General features: G+C 59.1%; 1 protein-coding gene across 1 annotated transcript in view; it reads right to left on the reverse strand.

Moving 5' to 3' along the window:
- Positions 1–1,348: 1,348 nt before the first annotated feature.
- LOC119575656 (basic proline-rich protein-like) overlaps positions 1,349–18,546 on the reverse strand; it is a 21,576-nt gene continuing 4,378 nt past the window's right edge. Inside the window, exons 3-16 of the mRNA XM_037923286.1 lie at positions 16,915–17,084; positions 16,470–16,674; positions 15,645–15,924; positions 15,505–15,559; positions 14,944–15,095; positions 14,699–14,794; positions 7,245–7,377; positions 6,811–6,939; positions 6,607–6,694; positions 6,468–6,521; positions 3,505–3,704; positions 3,248–3,367; positions 1,770–2,012; positions 1,349–1,482 (exon numbers count right to left, since the gene is read on the reverse strand). Coding sequence (XP_037779214.1) covers positions 1,349–1,482; positions 1,770–2,012; positions 3,248–3,367; positions 3,505–3,704; positions 6,468–6,521; positions 6,607–6,694; positions 6,811–6,939; positions 7,245–7,377; positions 14,699–14,794; positions 14,944–15,095; positions 15,505–15,559; positions 15,645–15,924; positions 16,470–16,674; positions 16,915–17,084 — 2,059 coding nt within the window. The remainder of the gene's footprint in view (positions 1,483–1,769; positions 2,013–3,247; positions 3,368–3,504; positions 3,705–6,467; positions 6,522–6,606; positions 6,695–6,810; positions 6,940–7,244; positions 7,378–14,698; positions 14,795–14,943; positions 15,096–15,504; positions 15,560–15,644; positions 15,925–16,469; positions 16,675–16,914; positions 17,085–18,546) is intronic.

An 18,546-nucleotide genomic window follows, 5' to 3' on the forward strand; every position in this document is an offset into this window, starting at 1 on the left:
GTATGTGTGTGTGTGTGTGGTGTTTTGTTTGTGGGGTTGTTTGTGTGTGTGTGTGTTTTGGGGTGCGTGCGGAATTACGGGAAACACCCAAACCCAAAGCCAAAAAACCCCCCACCCGAAAAAGCCCCCCGGGAAAAGCACTATTGAGAGCCCAGCAAAGGGAAGGGGGGGGGGAGCAAAAATTTTGGGGAAAGGGGGGAGAGGGTGTGGGCAAGGGAGCCCAGGGGCAGAGGGAGGGCCATGGGGTGCGGGAGGGGCGGGTGGGTGTGGGCAAGGGAGCACGGGAGCAGGAGGAGGGGCCATGGGGTGCGGGGGGGGCCATGGGGGGCGGGAGGGGCGGGTGGGTAAAGAAAATGCTTAGAAAACACCCGAGGGGGAAAAAAGAGGGAAATTAAAAATTTACACCCCCGGCCGATGAAGCAGCGCCCTAGATTTCACGCCCCTATGGGGTATAGGCGGTGGGGGAAAAGGAAAGGGGAGAGGAGACAGAAAGAGGGGCAGCCTTTGAGGAAGGAGGAGGAAGAACATAAGGGATAAGGGGAGGGGATAGAAGGGGAAAAAGGGGGAGTAAGGGGGGAAGAAAAAGGGGGGAGGAGCAGGGGGGGGGGAGGGGGAAGGGGAAAGAGAGAAGAAGAGAAGGGGGGGGGGAAGGGGGAGGGGGGGGGGGAGGAGGAGGGGGAGGAGGGGAAGGAGGAGGAGGAGGAGGAAGAGAGGAGGAGGAGGGGGGGGGGAAAAGGAGCGGGGGGGGGAGGGGGGGGGGGAGGGGGAGAAGGTGGAAAGGGGGGGGGGGAGGGGGGGGGGGGAAAAGGAGGAGAAAGAGGGGAGGGGAAAGGGGGGAGGGGGGAGAAGGAGGAATAGGAGGAGGGGGGAGGGGGAAAGAGGAGGAAGTGGAGGAGGAAGAGGGGAGGGGGAAGTGAGAGGAGGAGGAGGAAAAGGAGAAGAGAGAGGGAGGGAAGGAAGGAGAAAGAGAGAAAAAGAGACAGGGAGGGAAGGAAAGAGAAAGAAAGAAAAAGAGAGCGAGAGAGAGAGAGAGAGGAAAAGAAGGAGAGAGAGATAAAAGGGGGAAGAAGAGAGAGAGAGGGGAAGGGAAAAGGGAGGGGAGAAAAGGAAGGAAAAAGGGGAAAGGACAAAGGAGAAAAATGAAGAAAAAAAAAACCAATCTCGTGGTGCTTTGCTGTGCCCATTGCTCTATACGGACGGGGGGGGGGGGGGGCTGAAAAAAAGGAATTTATTTTTGTGTGGTTTCTCCCCCCCCAAATTTTGTTTCTCCCCCACGGTTTTTTCCATCGTCGGGGGGAAAAAACCATAAGGTTTTGCGCCCGCCCGGAAAATTCACGAATTTTGTGGACTATTTTTCATAGGGTTTAATTACTTTTCCGGACTTTTTATTTTCGAGGGTCTGTGGGAAAGGGGGTTTTGTGGGTACAGGGTTGTGGGTAAGGGGGCCCTGGGGTACGGGGGTTTCCTGTGGGTACGAGGGCCCTGGGGGTAAGGGGGTCTGGGGGAAAGGGGGGTCTGGGGGGAAAGGGGGGTCTTTTTGGGTACGAGGGTCGGGGGGGTTTTAAGGGGTTTCGGGGGTTTAAGGGGGTTTGGGAAAGGGGTCTGTGGGTACGAGGGTTGTGGGAAAGGGGGTTCCTTGGGAAAACGGGGTTTCTGTGGGAAAAAAAGGGTTTGTGGGACGGGGGTTTCTGGGGGGACGAGGATCGGGTGGGTACGGGGGGTTGGGGGTAGGGAGGGCCCTGGGGTTTAAGGGGGTCTGGGGGGTTTACGGGGGTCTGGGGGAAAGGGGGGTTGTGGGTACGAGGGTTGTGGGTACAGGGTTTTGTGGGTACGAGGGTCTGTGGAAAGGGGGCCCTTGTGGGTACGAGGGCCCCGTGGGTAAGGGGGTTTTGGGTACGAGGGTTGTGGGTCCCGGGGGTCGTGGTACGGGATCTGTGGGTACGGGGCCCTTGGGGTACGGGGGTTTTGGGTAAGGGGGTTGGGGTACGGGGGGTTTTGGGGGTTAAGGGGGTCTGGGGGAAACAAAAGGGCTTTGGGTAAGGGGGGTCTGGGGGGAAACGGGGGCTTTTGGGTAAAAAAGGGCCCTGTGGGAAAGGGGGTCTGGGGGGTCGGGGGTCGGGGGGGAAAAGGGGGTTTGGGGAAAGGGGGTTTGGGGGGTACGGGGGCCCTTGGGTTTACGGGGTTTGGGTACAAAAGGGGGCTGGGGGAAAGGGGGTTTTCTGGGGTACGGGGTCTGGGGGAAAGGGGGTTTTTTGGGGGGTAGGGGGGTCTGTGGGTACGAGTGTGGTTTTTTCCCAGGGGGGGAGGCTTTACTTATTTTTTTTTTTAAAATATTTAACATTCCACAATTAAAGGAAACTGCCAACCCCTTGGACCTTTGAGGAGTGTCAGGCCCCAAAAACGGGGGGATTAATTAATATAAAGGGAAAAACTGAAAGATTGTTTTCATTTTCATTATTTAAATTGACTTTTTTAATATTGCCTTAATTTTGGGTTCGGGAAAAATTTTCAATTTAAAAAATTGGGGAAATTTCCGTACAATAATTTTTTTGAGAAAACCTCCCCGGGGTTAACTTTTTCAGTTTGCACCTATTGGGGGGGTTCCTCCCTTCGGGAGGACTCCCCAATTTTTTTCGTCACCCCATTTTTCCCTTTTCCCTTGGGTTTTTTCCAAAAATTCTTTCTTTTTTCTTTTAAAAGGGGTTCCTTTTCCCCAATAAAAACATTTTCCCTTTTCCATTTTTATTTTTTGGGCCCAAATGAAATTTTTTTATTCCCTATTTGGGTTAAACCCCTACAAAAAAAGGGGGTTACCCCCTGTTTTTTTAAGGGGTTTTCCCCGGGTTTTCCCAACTTTTTTCTATTTACCGTTGGGGGAAAACCCCTTTTCCACCCAACCAAAGGGTATTGGGTCGAAAACCCACTTTTAAAACAAAGGGGTCTTTCGATTTTGTTGTTAATTTTTGGGGAAAAAGGGGGTTCTTTGGGTTTACTTCATTGGTTTTTTTCAATTTTAATTTTTTAGGGTCCCCGGGGGGGTTCACCAGGGGGGGAAGGGTCGGGGGGTACGAGGGTTGGGGTACGAGGGTCTAAGGGGTTTAAAGGGGGTCTGTGGGTACGAGGTCGGGGGGAAACGAGGGTCTGTGGGTAAGGGGTCTGTGGGTAAGGGGGTTTCCTGTGGGAAAGGGGGTCTTTTTGGGGGGTTGTGGGAAAGGGGGCCCTGGGGGAAAGGGGTTTCTGTGGGTACGAGGGTTGTGGGTACGAGGGCCCTTTTGTGGTACGAGGGCCTTGTGGGAAACGAGGGTTTTGGGGGGAAAGGGGGTTGGGGGTCTGGGGTATGGGGTACGAGGGTTGGGGGTGGGGGGGTCTGGGGGGAAAGGGGGTTTTTGGGGGGTTAAGGGGGGGTCTGGGGGTTTCGGGGGTCTGTGGGAAAGGGGGGGTTGTGGGAAAGGGGTCGGGGGTGGGTTTTACAGGGCCCTGGGGGAAAAGGGGGTCTGTGGGTACGAGGGTTGGGGGTACGGGGGTTTCCTTGGGAAAAGGGGGTCTGTGGGTAGAGGGTCTGTGGGTACGAGGGCTGTGGGTAAAGGGGGTCTGGGAAAGAGGGCCCCTGTGGGTAAGGGGGTTTCTTGGGAAAAGGGGTCTTTTGGGAAAGGGGGTCGTGGGAAGGGGGGGTTGTGGGTACGAGGGTCTGTGGGTACGAGGGTCTGGGGGGAAAAGGGGGCCCTGGGGGTACAGGGTTTTGGGGGGAAAGGGGGTCTAGGGAAAGGGGGTCTTTTGGGAAAGAGGGCCCTGGGGGGGAAAGGGGGTCTGTGGGAAAAGGGGGGTTTTTGGGAAACGAGGGTTTTGGGGGGTTACGGGGGTTTTTGGGGGTAAGGGTCTTGGGAAAGGGGGCCCTGGGTTTAAGGGGGGGCTGTGGGAAAGGGGGTTGGGGGTTTAGGGGGGGGGGGGGGTCTGGGGGGAAAGGGGGTCTGGGGGAAAGGGGGGCCCTGTGGGTGGGTGGGTCCTGGGGGTTTACGGGGGTCGGGTGGGAAAGGGGGGTCTGTGGGTAAGGGGGTCTGGGGGGTTTAAGGGGGGTCTGGGGGTACGGGGGTCTTTGGGTGGGGGAGGGGCCCTTGTGGGTCGAGGGCCCTGTGGGTAAGGGGGTCTGGGGTTAGGGGGCCCCCCCCCCCCCCGGGGGTTTAAGGGGGGGCCCTTGGGTAACGGGGGTGGGGGTTGTGGGTAAGGGGGTCTGTGGGTCCCGAGGGTCTGTGGGGAAAGGGGGTTTTGGGGGGAAAGGGGGTCTGTGGGTACAAAGGGGGTGGGAAAGGGGTTGTGGGAAAGGGGGCCCCTGGGGTAAGGGGGTCTGTGGGAAAGGGGGGGGCTGTGGGTACGGGGGGTTGGGGGGTTTAAGGGGGCTGGGGGTAAGGGGTTGTGGTACGAGGGTCTGTGGGTAGGGGGGTTTGGGTAAAGGGTCTGTGGGTAAGGGTTTTTGGGGGAAAGGGGGCCCTGTGGGAAAAAAGGGGGTCTGGGGGTACGGGGGTTTTGGGGGAAGGGGGTCTTTTTGGGGTACGAGGGTTGGGGGAAAGGGGGTTGGGTACGGGGGTTTTGTGGGTAGGGGCCCTTGGGAAAAGGGGGTCTGTGGGTACGGGGGGTTTGGGGGTTTACGGGGGTTTCTTGGGAAGGGGGTCTTGGGAAAGGGGGCCCCTGGGGTACGGGGTTTCGGGGGGTTTAAGGGGGTCTGGGGGTCGGGGTTTTGGGGGGTGGGTTTTAGGGGGGGGTTGTGGGAAAGGGGGGTTGGGGGAGGGGGGGGGGGGTTTTGGGTCCCGAGGGTCTGGGGGTAAGGGGGTCGGGGGAAAGGGGGGTCTTTGGGTCGAGGGCCCTTGGGGGGGGGGTTTTGGGGGAAAGGGGGGGCCCCTTGGGTAGGGAGGGGTCCTGTGGGGGGGGGTTTCTGGGGGAAAGGGGGGTCGTGGGTACGGGGGGTTTTTTGGGGAAAGGGGGGTCTGGGGGGTTAGGGGGTTTCGTGGGTAAGGGGGTTTCTGGGGGGAAAGGGGTTTTGTGGGTACGGGGGTTCTTGGGAAAGGGGGTCTGTGGGAAAGGGGTCTGGGGGGGGAAAAGGTGGTTTGGGAAAGGGGGGCCCGGGTGGGAAAGGGGGCCCTTGGGGGTTGGGGGGTTTCCTGGGGGTAAGGGGGCCCTGTGGGTACGGGGGTTGTGGGAAAGGGGGTTTTGGGGGTTTAAGGGGGGTTTCTGGGGGGAACGGGGGTCTTGGGAAAGGGGGGGGTTTTTCCTGTGGGAAAGGGGGGCCCTGGGGGTTAAGGGGGTCTGTGGGTACGAGGGTTGGGGGGAAAGGGGGGGCCCCTGGGGGGTACGGGGGTTTCTTTTGGGGAAAGGGGGGTCTGTGGGTACGAGGGCTGGGGTACGAGGGTCGGGGGGGGGAAGGGGGGTTCTGTGGGTACGAGGGGCCCCCTTGTGGGAAAAGGGGCCCCCTTGGGTAAGGGGGTCTTTGGGTACGGGGGTGGGGGGGTAAGGGGGTCTGTGGGAAAGGGGGGGCCCTTGTGGGAAAAGGGGGTTTGGGAAAGGGGGTTGTGGGTCCGAGGGTTTGGGAAAAGGGGGGTTTTGGGGGTAGGGGGGTCTGTGGGTACGGGGGTTTTGTGGGTGGGGGGCCCCTTTTTGGGAAAGGGGGGTTGTGGGTACGAGGGTCTTGGGTAAGGGGGTTGGGGGGAAAGGGGCCCTTTTGGGTGGGGGGGGTCTTTTGGGTCGGGGGGTCTGTGGGAAACGGGGTTTTGGGGGGAAAGGGGGTCTGTGGGTGGGGGGTTCTGGGGGTGGGGGTTTGGGTAAGGGGGTTGGGGGGACGGGGGTCTGTGGGTAAGGGGGCCCGTGGGTAGGGGGGTCTGGGGGGAAGGGGGTTTTGTGGGTCCGGGGGTTCTGGGGGAAACGGGGTCTGGGGGAAAGGGGTTCTGTGGGTAAGGGGGCCCTGTGGTTACGAGGGCCCCTGTGGGAAAGGGGTCGGGTTGGTAAAAGGGGGTCTTTGGTACAGGGTTTTGGGGGAAAGGGGGGTTGTGGGAAAGGGGTCTGTGGGTAAGGGGGTCTGGGGGGTAGAGGGTTGGGGGTTTTGGAGGGTTTTGGGGGAAAGGTTCTTTTGGGTTTGGGGGGTCTGGGGGTTTACGGGGGTTTTAAATTTTGGGTTAAGGGGGGGTGGGTAAAGGGTCTGGGGGAAAGGGGGTTCTGTGGGTACAGGATCTGGGGGAAAGGGGGTTGGGTGGGTACGGGGGTCTGGGGGAAAGGGGTTTCTTTGGGGGTACAAAGGGTTGGGGGGTAAGGGGGTTTTGGGGGTAAGGGGGGTCTGTGGGTAAGGGGGGGGTCTGTGGAAAGGGGTTTTGTGGGAAAGGGGGGTTTCTGTGGGTACGGGGGTTTTTGGGGGGTTAGAGGGGGTCTGGGGTCGGGGGTCTGTGGGAAAGGGGGGGTCGGGGGTTTAGAGGGTTGGGGGTTACGAGGGTTGTGGGTAAAGGGGGTTTTTGGGGTAGGGGCCCTGTGGGTACAGGGCCCTGGGGGAAAGGGGGGTCTGGGGAAAGGGGGGGTTTTCTTTTGGGAAAGGGGTCTGGGGGGAAACGGGGGCCCCTGGGGGTTTACGAGGGTTGGGGGGTGGGGGCCCTGTGGGTACGGGGGTTCTGGGGGAAAGGGGGGTCTGGGGGTTTTACGAGGGTTGGGGAAAGGGGCCCTGTGGGTACGGGGGTTTTTGGGGTTTAAGGGGTCTGGGGGGTAAGGGGGTTTTTGGGTAGGGGGTTTGGGGGAAAGGGGGGTTTCTGTGGGAAACGAGGGTCTTTTTGGGGGTACGAGGGGTCTGGGGGTTAGGGGCAGGGGTCTTGGTGGGTAAGGGGTTTTGTGGGAAAGGAGGGCCCTGTTGGGAAAAAGGGGTCTGTGGGAAAAGGGGGTTTGGGTACGGGGTCTTGTGGGTACGGGGGTCTGTGGGAAAATAAAGGGGGTCTGGGGGAAAGGGGGTCTGGGGGTTGGGGGTTTTTGGAAAGGGGGGCCCTTGTGGGTACAAGGGTCGGGGGGAAAGGGGGCCCCCTGTGGGACGGGGGTTCTGTGGGAAAGGGGGTCTGGGGGTTTTAAGGGGGGTCGTGGGTACGAGGGTCTGTGGGTAAGGGGGTCTGGGGGAAAGGGGTCCTTGTGGGAAAAGGGGGGTTGGGGGGGGGGGGGGGGTTTGGGGGGGGGTGGGGGGGGTTGTGGGAAAGGGGTCTTGGGGAAAGGGGGGGGTCTGTGGGTACGGGGGTTCTTTTGGGAAAAGGGGGTCTGTGGGTAAGGGGGTTGTGGGAAAAGGGGGTCTGGGGGTTTAAGGGCCCTTTGGGGGTTACGAGGGTTTTGGTGGGGGTTTTGGGGGTCTGGGGGTACGGGGGTTCCCTGTGGGAAAGGGGGGGTTTTTGGGAAAGGAGGGTTTTGGGGAAAGGGGGGGTTCTGTGGGTACAAAGGGTCTGGGGGGAAAGGGGGGGTTTTTTTGGGGGAAAGGGGGGTCTGTGGGTACAGGGTTTGGGGAAAGGGGGTTTTTTGGGGGAAAGGGGGCCCTGGGGGGAAAGGGGGTTTTGGGAAAGGGGTTGGGGGTTTAAGGGGGGGTTTTGTGGGTACGGGGGTTGGGGGAAAGGGGGGTCTGTGGGAAACGAGGGTCGGGTGGGTTTTTTTTTTTTTTTTTAAAAAACCCCGGGGGGTCGGGTGGGAAAGGGGGGTCTGTGGGTACGAGGGGCCTGGGGGAAAGGGGGGCCCCCTTGGGTAAGGGTCTGGGGGAAAGGGGGTTTCTGTGGGAAAGGGTTTTCTGTGGGTAAGGGGTTTTGTGGAAAGGGGGTCTGTGGGTAAGGGGGTCTGGGGGTTTCCCGGGGGCCCTGTGGGTAAGGGGGTTTTGGGAAAGGGGGCCCTTGGGAAAGGGGGGGTTTGTGGGAAAGGGGGTCTGGGGGGAAACGGGGGGTTGTGGGTAAGGGGGCTGGGGTTTAAGGGGGTCTTTTGGGTTTTACGGGGGTCTTTTGGGAAAAAGGGGGTCTGTGGGAAAGGGGTTTGGGGGGTACGGGGGTTTTGGGGGAAAGGGGGTCTGGGGGGAAAGGGGTCTTTGGGAAAAGGGGGTCTGGGGGGTACGGGGGCCCCCTGTGGGAAAGGGGTTTATGGGTAGGGGGTTTGGGTGGGAAAGGGGGTCTGTGGGAAAGGGGGGTCGGGGGGGGAAAAGGGGGTCTGTGGGAAAGGGGGTTTTGTGGGTACGAGGGTTTGGGAAAGGGGGGTCTGTGGGTACGGGGGTTGGGGTTTAAGGGGGTTTCTGTTTTTTACGAGGGTTTTGGGGGTTTAAGGGGGTTGGGGGAAAGGGGGGCCCTTGGGGGGTACGGGGGCCCTGGGGAAAGGGGGGGTCTTGGGAAAGGGGGGGTCTGTGGGAAAGGGGGTCTGTGGGTAGGGGGTTGTGGGTGGGGGGGGTCGGTGGGAAAAAGGGGGTTTTGGGGTACGGGGGTTTTTGGGGTGGGTTTTGGGGGGGGTCTGTGGGTACGGGGGTTTTTGGGAAAGGGGGGTTCTGGGGTAAAAGGGTTGTGGGAAAGGGGGTCTGGGGGTACGAGGATTGTGGGAAGGGGGCCCTGGGGGTTTCCGGGGGTTTTCCTGTGGGAAAGGGGGCCCTGGGGTTTTAAGGGGGTCGGGTGGGAAAGGGGGGTCGGTGGGAAAGGGGGGTCTGTGGGTACGGGGGTTTTGGGGGAAAAGGGGGGTTTGGGGTTTACGGGGGTCTGGGGGTAAGGGGTTTTGTGGGTACGAGGGTCTGGGGTAAGGGGGTTTTGGGGGGAAAGGGGGGTTGGGTTGGGTAAAAAGGGTTTTTGGGTAAGGGGGTCGGGTGGGAAAAGGGGGTCGTGGGGAAAGGGGTCGGGGGGAAAGGGGGCCCCTGTGGGAAAAGGGGTTCTGGGGGTTTTAAGGGGGTCTGGGGGGGTAGGGGGGGTTTGGGAAAGGGGGGTCTGGGGTGGGGGGTCTTTTGGGAAAGGGGGGTTTTCTTTTGGGGAAAAAAAAAGGGGGGGGGGGGGGGGGGGTTTGGGTGGGAAAAGGGGGGTTTGTGGGTACAGGGTCTGGGGTTTAAGGGGGCCCTTGGGTACGGGGGTTTCTGTGGGTAAGGGGGTCTGTGGGTACGAGGGGTTTTTGGTTTTTTCCAAGGGTCTGTTTTTTAAAGGGGGCCCTGGGGGGTACAGGGTCTGTGGGAAAGGGGGTCTGTGGGAAAGGGGTTTCTGGGGGAAAGGGGGTTTCCTTTTGGGTACGGGGGTCTGTGGGAAAGGGGGTTTTTGGGGGTTTACGGGGGTTCTGGGGTTTAAGGGGGGGTTGGGGGTACGGGGGCTGGGGGAAAAGGGGGTTGTGGGTACGGGGGCCCTTTTTGTGGGAAAGGGGGTTGGGGGGAAAGGGGTTTTTGGGACGGGGGTTTCTGGGGGAAAGGGGCCCTTTGGGAAAGGGGGTCTGGGGGGTTTTAAGGGGGGGTCTGGGGGTACGGGGGGTTTTTTTGGGTTTTAAAAGGGGGGTTTCTGTGGGTAAGGGTCGGGTGGGTACGAGGGTCTGTGGGAAAAGGGGGTCTTTTTGGGGTTGGGGTCTGTGGGAAAGGGGGGTCTGGGGGGAAAAAAGGGGGTCTGGGGTACGAGGGGTTAATTTGTGGGAAGGGCCCCTGGGGGGAATGGGTTTTTGTGGGTACGAGGGTTTTTTGGGGAAAGGGGGTTTCTGGGGGAAAAAGGGGGGTTGTGGGTCGAGGGCTTTGGTAAGGGGGTTTGTGGGTACGGGGGTTTCTGGGGAAAGGGGGGGCCCTGGGGGTACGGGGGTTTTCCTTGGGGAAAAAAGGGGGTTTCTGGGGTAGGGGGTTTTGGGGGGAAGGGGGTTTGGGGGGACGGGGGTTCTGGGGTTTTAAGGGGGTCTGTGGGTAAAGGGGGCCCTGGGGGAAAGGGGTTTGGGTACGGGGGTTTTGTGGGTAAGGGGTTGTGGGGTACGATGGTTTGGGGGGGTTGGGGGGTAGGGAGGGCCCTGTGGGAAAAGGGGGTTCTGTGGGTAGGGGGTCTGGGGTTTTACGAGGGTCTGTGGGAAAGGGGTCTTTGGGGTTTTGGGGAAAGGGGGCCCCTGGGGGTAAGGGGTTTTTGGGGGGTTGGGGGGGGGTCTGGGGTTTAGGGGGTCTGTGGGTAAAGGGGGGCCCGGGGGTTCGGGTGGGTAAGGGGGTCTGTGGTACAAAGGGTCTGGGGGAAAGGGGGTTTTTGGGGAAAGGGGGGTCTGTGGGTAGGGGGTTGTGGGAAAGGGGGCCCGGGGGGAAAGGGGGGCTTGGGTACGGGGGGCCCTGTGGGAAAGGGGGTTTCGGGGGGGAAGGGTTTGGGTAGGGGGCTGGGGGGGAAAAGGGGGTCTGTGGGTAGGGGGTCTGGGGGTTACGAGGGTCTGGGGTGGGGTCGGTGGGGGGGGCCCTGGGGGGAAAGGGGGGTTTTCTGTGGGTAGGAGGGTCTTTTGGGGAAAGGGGTCTGGGGGTTTAAGGGGGTCTGGGGGGAAGGGGGGTCTGGGGGTTACGGGGCCCGGGTGGGAAAGGGGGGTTTTTGGTGGGGGTTTTTAAGGGGGGCCCCCCCCCCCCCCCCCCCTGTGGGTAGGGGGGGTTTCCTGTGGGGGGGGGGGGGTCTGGGGGTTTTTAAGGGGGTTGTTTCTTTTGGGAAGGGGTCTGGGTGGGTTTGGGGGGGGGTTCCTGTGGGTAAGGGGGTTGTGGGTACGGGGGGTCGGGGTTGGGAAAGGGGGGGGGTTTGGGGGTCTTGGGGGGTACGGGGGTCTGGGGTAAGGGGGTCTGGGGGAAACGAGGGTTGTGGGTTTGGGGGTTTGGGTGGGGGTCTGTGGGTAAGGGGGTTTGGGTACAGGGTCTGTGGGAAAGGGGTCTGTGGGTACGAGGGTTTTGGGGGTTTAAGGGGGGGTCTGTGGGTACGAGGGTCTGTGGGTACGAGGGTTGGGGGGTAAGGGGGTCTGGGGGAAAGGGGGCCCTGGGGGTCGGGGGCCCTTGGGAAAGGGGGTTTGGGTTGGGGTCGAGGGTCTGTGGGGAAGGGGGCCCTGTGGGTACGGGGGTTGGGGGAAAAAGGGGGTTGGGGGTACGAGGGTCGTGGGAAAGGGGGTCTGGGGGGTGGGGGGGCCCGTGGGTACGGGGGTTTCTGGGGGGAAAGGGGGGGTTGGGGGGTAAGGGGGGGGGTCTGGGGGGAAAGGGGGCCCCTGTGGGTAAGGGGTCCTGTGGGTACGGGGGGTTGTGGGTAAGGGGGTCTGGGGGAAAGGGGGGTCTGGGGGAAAGGGGGTCTGGGGTAAGGGGGTCTGGGGGTTTAGAGGGGTTGGGGGAAGGGGGGTTTCTGTGGGAAAGGGGTTTCTGGGGGTTTAAGGGGTCGTGGTACGAGGGTTGTGGGTAGGGGGGTTTTGGGGTTTTAAGGGGGTCTGGGGTTTAAGGGGTCTGTGGGAAAGGGGGGTTGTGGGTACAGGGTCTGTGGGAAAGGGGGCCCCGGGGGTACGAGGGTTGGGGGGGAAAAGGGGTTTCCTGGGGTACGAGGGTCTGGGGGAAAGGGGGTTTTTTGGGTAAGGGTCTGTGGGTAAAGGGTCTGTGGGGGGGTATGGGAGGGGGTCTGGGGGTAGGGGGGCCCGTGGGAAAGGGGGGTTTTGTGGGAAAGGGGTTTCTGGGGGGGGTTTTACGAGGGTCTTGGGTTTTAAGGGGTCTGTGGGTACGGGGTGTTGGGGGAAAGGGGTCTGGGGGTAAAGGGGTTTCTGTGGGTACGGGGGTTTTCCTTTTGGGTTTAAGGGGGTCTTTTTTGGGGAAGGGGGGGAAGGGGGGAGGGGGGGGGGGGGGGGGGGGGGGGGGTCTGTGGGGAAGGGGTCTGGGGGTTAAAGGGGGTCTGGGGTTCCGGGGTTTCTTGGGGTAAGGGGGCCCTGGGGGTTTAACGGGGTCTTTTGGGTAAGGGGGTCTGGGGGTACGGGGTTTTTGGGGGAAAGGGGGCCCCTGGGGGTTGGGGGGTTTTCTGTGGGAAAGGGGTCTGTGGGAAAGGGGTTCTGGGGTACGGGGGGCCCTTGGGAAAGGGGGGGTCTGTGGGTACGGGGGTCTTTTGGGTAAGGGGTCTGTGGGTACGGGGGTTTTTGGGGGTTTTAAGGGGTTTTGGGGGGTGGGTTTAAGGGGGTTTGTGGGAAACGGGGGTCTGTTGTGGGGGGTTTTGGGGGGAAAGGGGGGTCTGGGGGGTACGAGGGTCTTTTTGGGGAAAGGGGGTTTGGGGTTGGGGGGGTTTTCCTGGGGGAAAAGGGCCCTGGGGGTTTTAAGGGGCGGGGGGTACGAGGGTTGTGGGAAAGGGGGGTTTCCCGGGGGGGTACGGGGGTCCTGTGGGAAAGGGGGGGCCCTGTGGGTACGAGGGTCTGGGGGAAAAGGGGGTCTTTTGGGAAAGGGGGGTTGTGGGAAAGGGGGTTTTCTGTGGGTACGAGGGTCTGTGGGAAAGGGGGTTTTGGGGTTTACGGGGGGGGGGGGGGGGGGTTTGGGGGGGTTTGGGGGTTTGGGGGGGGGGGGGTGGGGGGGGGGGGGGGGGGGGGGGGGGGGGGGTTGGGGGGGGGGGGGGGGGGTGGGGGGGGTGGGGGGGGGGGGGGTGGGGGTGGGGTTGGGGGGGGGGGGGTGGGGGGTTTGGTGGGGGGGGGGGGGGGGGGGTGGGGGGGGGGGGGGGGGGGGGGGGGGGCCCGTGGGAAAGGGGGTTGGGGGAAAGGGGGCCCTGTGGGAAAGGGGTTGTGGGAAAGGGGTTTTTGGGGTTTTAGAGGGCCCTGTGGGTAGGGGGGGGTTTTTTCTGGGGGTTTACGGGGGTCTGGGGGGGAAGGGGGTTCGGTGGGTACGAGGGTTGTGGGTAGGGAGGGTCTGTGGGTAAGGGGGTCTGTGGGTACAAAGGGGTCGGGGGGAAAGGGGGGTTGTGGGTACGAGGGCCCTTGGGGGAAGGGGGGGGGGTCTCTGGGGGAAAGGGGGGTCTGGGGGTACGAGGGTCTGTGGGAAAGGGGGTCTGTGGGTAAAGGGGGTCTGTGGGTACGAGGGTTTTGTGGGAAAGGGGTTGTGGGAAAAGGGGGTTGTGGGAAAGGGGTTTCTGGGGGTAAGGGGCCCCTGGGGGAAAGGGGGGTTTTTTTGGGTAAGGGGTCGGGGGGTAAGGGGTCGGGGGGTTACGAGGGTCTGTGGGAAGGGGGTCTTGGGAAAGGGGCCCTTGGGAAAAGGGGGTTTTCTTTTGGAAGGGGGGCCCTGGGGGTCCAAAGGGTCTGGGGGAAAAGGGGTCTGTGGGTAAGGGGTCTTTTGGGTACAGGGTTGTGGGTAAGGGGTCTTGGGGGAAGGGGGTCTTTTGGGAAAGGGGGTTTTTGGGGGTTACGGAAGGGCCCTGGGGGTAAGGGGTTGTGGGGTAAGGGGGGGAAAAAAAAAAAAAAAAAAAAAAAAAAAAAGGGGCGGGGTAAGGGGGTCTGTGGGAAAGGGGTCTGGGGGTAAGGGGGCCCTGGGGGGTTTTACGAGGGTCGGGTGGGTAAGGGGGTCTGGGGGTAGAGGGCCCTGTGGGAAAGGGGGGGCCCTGTGGGTAAGGGGGTTCTGTGGGTAAGGGGGTTGGGGGAAAGGGGGTTCTGTGGGTACGAGGGCCCTGTGGGTAAGGGGGTCGGGTGGGTAGGGGGGGGGGGGGGGGGGTTTTTTTGGGGTTAAAGGGGGTCTGTGGGTACGGGGTTGTGGGAAAGGGGGGTTTGGGGTACGGGGGGTTCTGTGGGTATTAGGGTCTGGGGGAAAGGGGGTTTTGGGTACAGGGCCCTGGGGGAAAGGGGGGGTCTGTGGGTCGGGGTCTTGGGAAAGGGGGGGGGGGTTCTGTGGGTACGGGGGGTTTGGGGGGAAAAGGGGGCCCTGGGGGTTTAGGGGGGGTTTCCTTGGGGGTCCCAGGGTCTGGGGGTTTTACGAGGGCCCGGGGTATGGGGGGTCTGGGGGGAAAGGGGGGGGTTCTGGGGTACGAGGGTTGTGGGTACGGGGGGTTTTTTTCCCTGTGGGTACGGGGGGTTTTGTGGGAAAGGGGGGCCCTTGTGGGTACGGGGGTTTTGGGGGGTTTAACGAGGATCTGGGGGACGGGATCGTGGGAAAGGGGGGTCGGGTGGGTACGGGGGTCTGTGGGTACGGGGGGTTCGGGGTGGGGGGGTTTCCTGGGGGTTTACGGGGGTCTTTTGGGTAAGGGGGTTGTGGGCCCGGGGGGTCTGTGGGTAAGGGGGTTGTGGGTACAGGGTTTTAGGGGGTTAAGGGGGTTGTTTTTTAGGGGGGGTTTGGGGGAAAACGAGACCCTGGGGAAAAGGGGTCTGGGGGGTACGGGGTTTGTGGGTAGGGGGGTTTTGTGGGTAAGGGGGTCTGTGGGTACGAGGGTCTGGGGAAAAGGGGGTTTCTGTGGGAAAGGGGGGTTTCTGTGGGAAAAGGGGTTTTCCCGGGTGGGAAACGGGGGTTCTGTGGGTAAGGGGTCTTGGGTCCGAGGGTCTGTGGGAAGGGGGGTTTGGGGGTTAAAGGGTTGTGGGTACGGGGAAATTTTTGGGGGTTTAAGGGGGGCCCTGTGGGTACGAGGGTTTTTGTGGGAAAAGGGGGTCTGTGGGTACGGGGGCCCTGGGGGTTACGGGGGGTCTGGGGGAAAGGGGGGGGGTTTTCTGTGGGAAAGGGGGTCTGGGGTTAAGGGGGTCTGTGGGACGGGGGTTTCTGTGGGTACGGGGGGTTGGGGGTTACGGGGGTTTCTGGGGGGTTACGAGGGTCTGGGGGGTAAGGGGGCCCTGGGGGAAACGGGGGTTTCTGTGGGAAAGGGGCCCTGGGGGTACGAGGACCCTGGGGGGAAAGGGGGGTTTCTGGGGGGTACGGGGGGTCTGTGGGTAGGGAGGGGTCTGGGAAAGGGGGGGTTGGGGGGTATGAGGTCTGTGGGTAGGGGGGGTCTGGGGGAAAGGGGGGGTTTGGGGAAAAAGGGGGTCTGTGGGTACGAGGGCCCTTGGGGGTTTTACGAGGGTCTGGGGTTTTCCCGAGGGTCTTTTGGGAAAGGGGTTCCCCTGGGGGTTTACGAGGGTCTGTGGGTACGGGGTTTCCTGGGGTACGAGGATTGTGGGAAAGGGGGGTTCTGGGGGTTTACGAGGGTCTGTGGGTAAGGGGGTTGGGGGTTAGAGGGTTTTTGGGGGAAAAGGGGGGTCTTTGGGTAGGGGGGGTCTGTGGGTACGGGGTTGGGGGCAGGAGGGCCCGGTGGGTAGGGGGGTTCTGTGGGAAGGGGGGGTTCTGGGGGTACAGGGTCTGGGGAAAAAAGGGGGTTGTGGGTACGGGGGGTTCTTTTGGGAAAGGGGGGGCTGGGGGGAAAGGGAGGTCTGGGGGGTAAGGGGGTTTTTTTGGGGGTTACGAGGGGTTTTGGGGGTTTAAGGGGGTCTGTGGGAAAGGGGGTTCGGGGGTACGGGGCCCCTTTGGGAAAGGGGGGGCCCTTGTGGGTCGAGGGTCTGTGGGAAAGGATTTTTCCTGTGGGAAAGGGGGGGTCTGTGGGCAGGGGGGCCTGTGGGTACGAGGATCTGTGGGTACGGGGTCTTGGGTAGAGGGTTTTTGGGTACGGGGGTTTTCCTGTGGGTAAGGGGGGCCCTTGTTTTTTAAAGGGGGTTTTTTGGGGCAGGGGGGGCCCCTGGGGGTACAGGTTTGGGGGGTTTACGAGGGGCCCTGTGGGTCCCGGGGGTTTTTGGGGGTAAGGGGGTTGTGGGTCGAGGGTCTGGGGGAAAGGGGGTTTTGGTGGGTACGAGGGTCGGGTGGGAAAAGGGGGCCCTGTGGGTACGGGGAAAATCTGGGGGGTTAAGGGGGGTTTTGGGTACGGGGGTCTGGGGGGAAGGGGGTTTTGGGGGGAGGAGGGTCTTTTGGGGACGAGGGTCTGGGGGGTACGGGGGCCCTGGGGTTTAGGAGGATTGTGGGTATGAGGGCCCTGTGGGTACGGGGGTCTGGGGGAAAGGGGGGGTTTGGGGGGTAAGGGGGTCTGGGGGTACGAGGGTCTGTGGGTAAGGGGGTCTGTGGGTAAGGGGTCTGTGGGGAAAGGGGGTTTTTGTGGGAAAGGGGGGTCGTTTTTTAAGGGGGTTTGGGGGTTTACGAGGGCCCCTGGGGGTGGGGGGTTTTGTGGGTACGAGGGCTATGGGAAAAAGGGGGTCTGGGGGTAAGGGGGTTTCTGTGGGTACGAGTGCCCTGTGGGTAAGGGGGCCCTTGGGTCGGGGGTTTTTGGGGGTTAAGGGGGTCTGGGGGTTTAAGGGGGGGTTGTGGGAAAAAGGGGGTTGGGGGTACGGGGGGCCCGGGGTTTCCGGAGGGTTGTGGGAAAGGGGGGTTTCTGTGGGTACGGGGTTCTGTGGGAAAGGGGGGGTTGTGGGAAAGGGGGGGCCCCCTGGGGGTTTACGGGGGGTCTGTGGGGAGGGAGGGCCCCGGGGTAAGGGGGTCTGGGGGTTTTTGGGGGGCTGTGGGTACGGGGGTTGGGGGAAAAAGGGGGGTCTGTGGGTACGGGGGGGTCTGGGGGTTAAAGGGGGTCTTTTTGGGGAAACGGGGTTTCTGGGGGTTAAAGGGGGGTTCTGTGGGTACGAGGGTCTGTGGGTAAGGGGGCCCCTTTTTGGGTCCCGAGGGTTGGGTACGGGGCCCCTGGGGGTTACAAAAGGTTTTTTGGGTACGAGGGTCTGGGGGTTTTAAGGGGGTTTTGGGGGACGAGGGCCCTGTGGGTACAAAGGATTTGGGGGTTTAAGGGGGGTTTCTGTGGGTAGGGGGGGTTTCGGGTGGGTAAGGGGGGCCCTTGGGTACGAGGTCTTTTGGGTTTAACGGGGGTTTTTGGGTACGGGGCCCTTTGGGTACGAGGGCCCCTGTGGGCAGGGGGGGTCTGTGGGTAGGGGGGGGTCTGTGGGAAAAGGGGGGTTCTGTGGGAAAGGGGTCTGTGGGTAAGGGGGTCGGGGGGGTACGGGGGGGCCCCTTGGGGTAAGGGGGTCTGGGGGTTAAGCGGGTTTCTTTTGGGTACAAAGGGTCTGTGGGAAAGGGGGGTTCTGGGGGGTCGGGGTTGTGGGAAAGGGGGGTTTCTGGGGGTACGAGGGCCCCCTTTGGGGGAAAGGGGGGTTTTGGGGGGACGAAGGATCTGTGGGAAAAGGGGGTTGTGGGTACGAGGGTAAAAAGATTTTTATATTTTAAAAATTTTAAATTTTTTTAGAAAATATTTTTATATATATATGGGTATTATATATTAATTTTTATATAATATTAAAATTATATAATTTATAATATAAAACCCATTATATATTTTTATACTAATATAAATAAAAAATTATATTTTAAAATATTTTAATATATTTTCAATAAAATAAATAAAATATTTTTAATATAAATAAATTATATATAAAATATCATTTTAAAATAAATTTTCATATATTTAAAATATAGGGATATATTTTTATTTTTTTTAATATATTATATATATAAAAATTTTTTAATATAAAATTATATAAAATATCATATATAAAAAAGATTTAATAATATATATTATATATATATTTATATATATAAAAAAATTCCCATATATATAAATATCATATAAAAAAATATCATAAAAATAAAATCATTATAATATATATTAATATAATATATTTTATATTATAATTTTATATATATATGTATATATTGTATATTTTTTGTAAAATTATATGTAAAATATTATTATTTTATAAATAATATATATTATATATATATATAAAATTAGGTATATATTAAAATAAAATACATAAAATATATATATATCATATAAAATATATATAGTTTTAAATTTTATAAATATATCATTTTAATTTTATGTTTATATATTCTACTTTATAGCAATAAAATAAATATAAATTTTTCAAAATAAAATATATATATATAAAAATATAAAATATATCCCGGGAAAAAAATTTTATATTTTTATATATAAATATATATATTTTTTTAATAAAATATAAAACAGATATTATAAATTTATATAAAATTATATATATTTAATATATTATTTTGGGGTGTGTGTGGGTGTTGTTTGTGTGTGTGTTGTGGGGTGTGTTGTGTGTGTGGGGTTGATATATATTTTTCTTTTAATGGTAGGTTCATGTCTGAGCCGCCGGGGGTCACGCAGGGTTTACTTAATTTTAGTTTTTTCATGTTTTTTTTTGTGATGCTCTTGGGGAGACGGGGTTGGGGTTTCCCCATTTCCCCCTTTCCAGGGAGAGTCCCGGGTGGTACCTTTTTGGGGAAAATCATTCTCTTTATTTACCCGGGCCCCTTGGGGGACCAGCATTTTGGACGGGGGGCCCTGGTTTTGGCCCCCCAGTGGTAGGTGGGAAAATAAAGGGGGAATTTCCCTTCCCCCAAGGGGGAAACAACGCCCGGCCCGGGGTAAATCAAAACCCTCGAACTCAATTCCGTCGTGACAGTTTTGGGTCCAAATGCCCCAAAACCTTCGGCCAGCGCCCCCTTTGGACGACCCAAGGGGGTTTCCCGGTTTTTCTTTTGAAATTTTAGGGGCGGTGGTTTGCCATTGGGGGGTTTTTTTTGTTTTTTTTTTTTTTTTTTTTTTT

The sequence above is a fragment of the Penaeus monodon genome, chromosome 7, assembly GCF_015228065.2.
Source record: "Penaeus monodon isolate SGIC_2016 chromosome 7, NSTDA_Pmon_1, whole genome shotgun sequence".
Classification (NCBI taxonomy): domain Eukaryota; kingdom Metazoa; phylum Arthropoda; class Malacostraca; order Decapoda; family Penaeidae; genus Penaeus; species Penaeus monodon.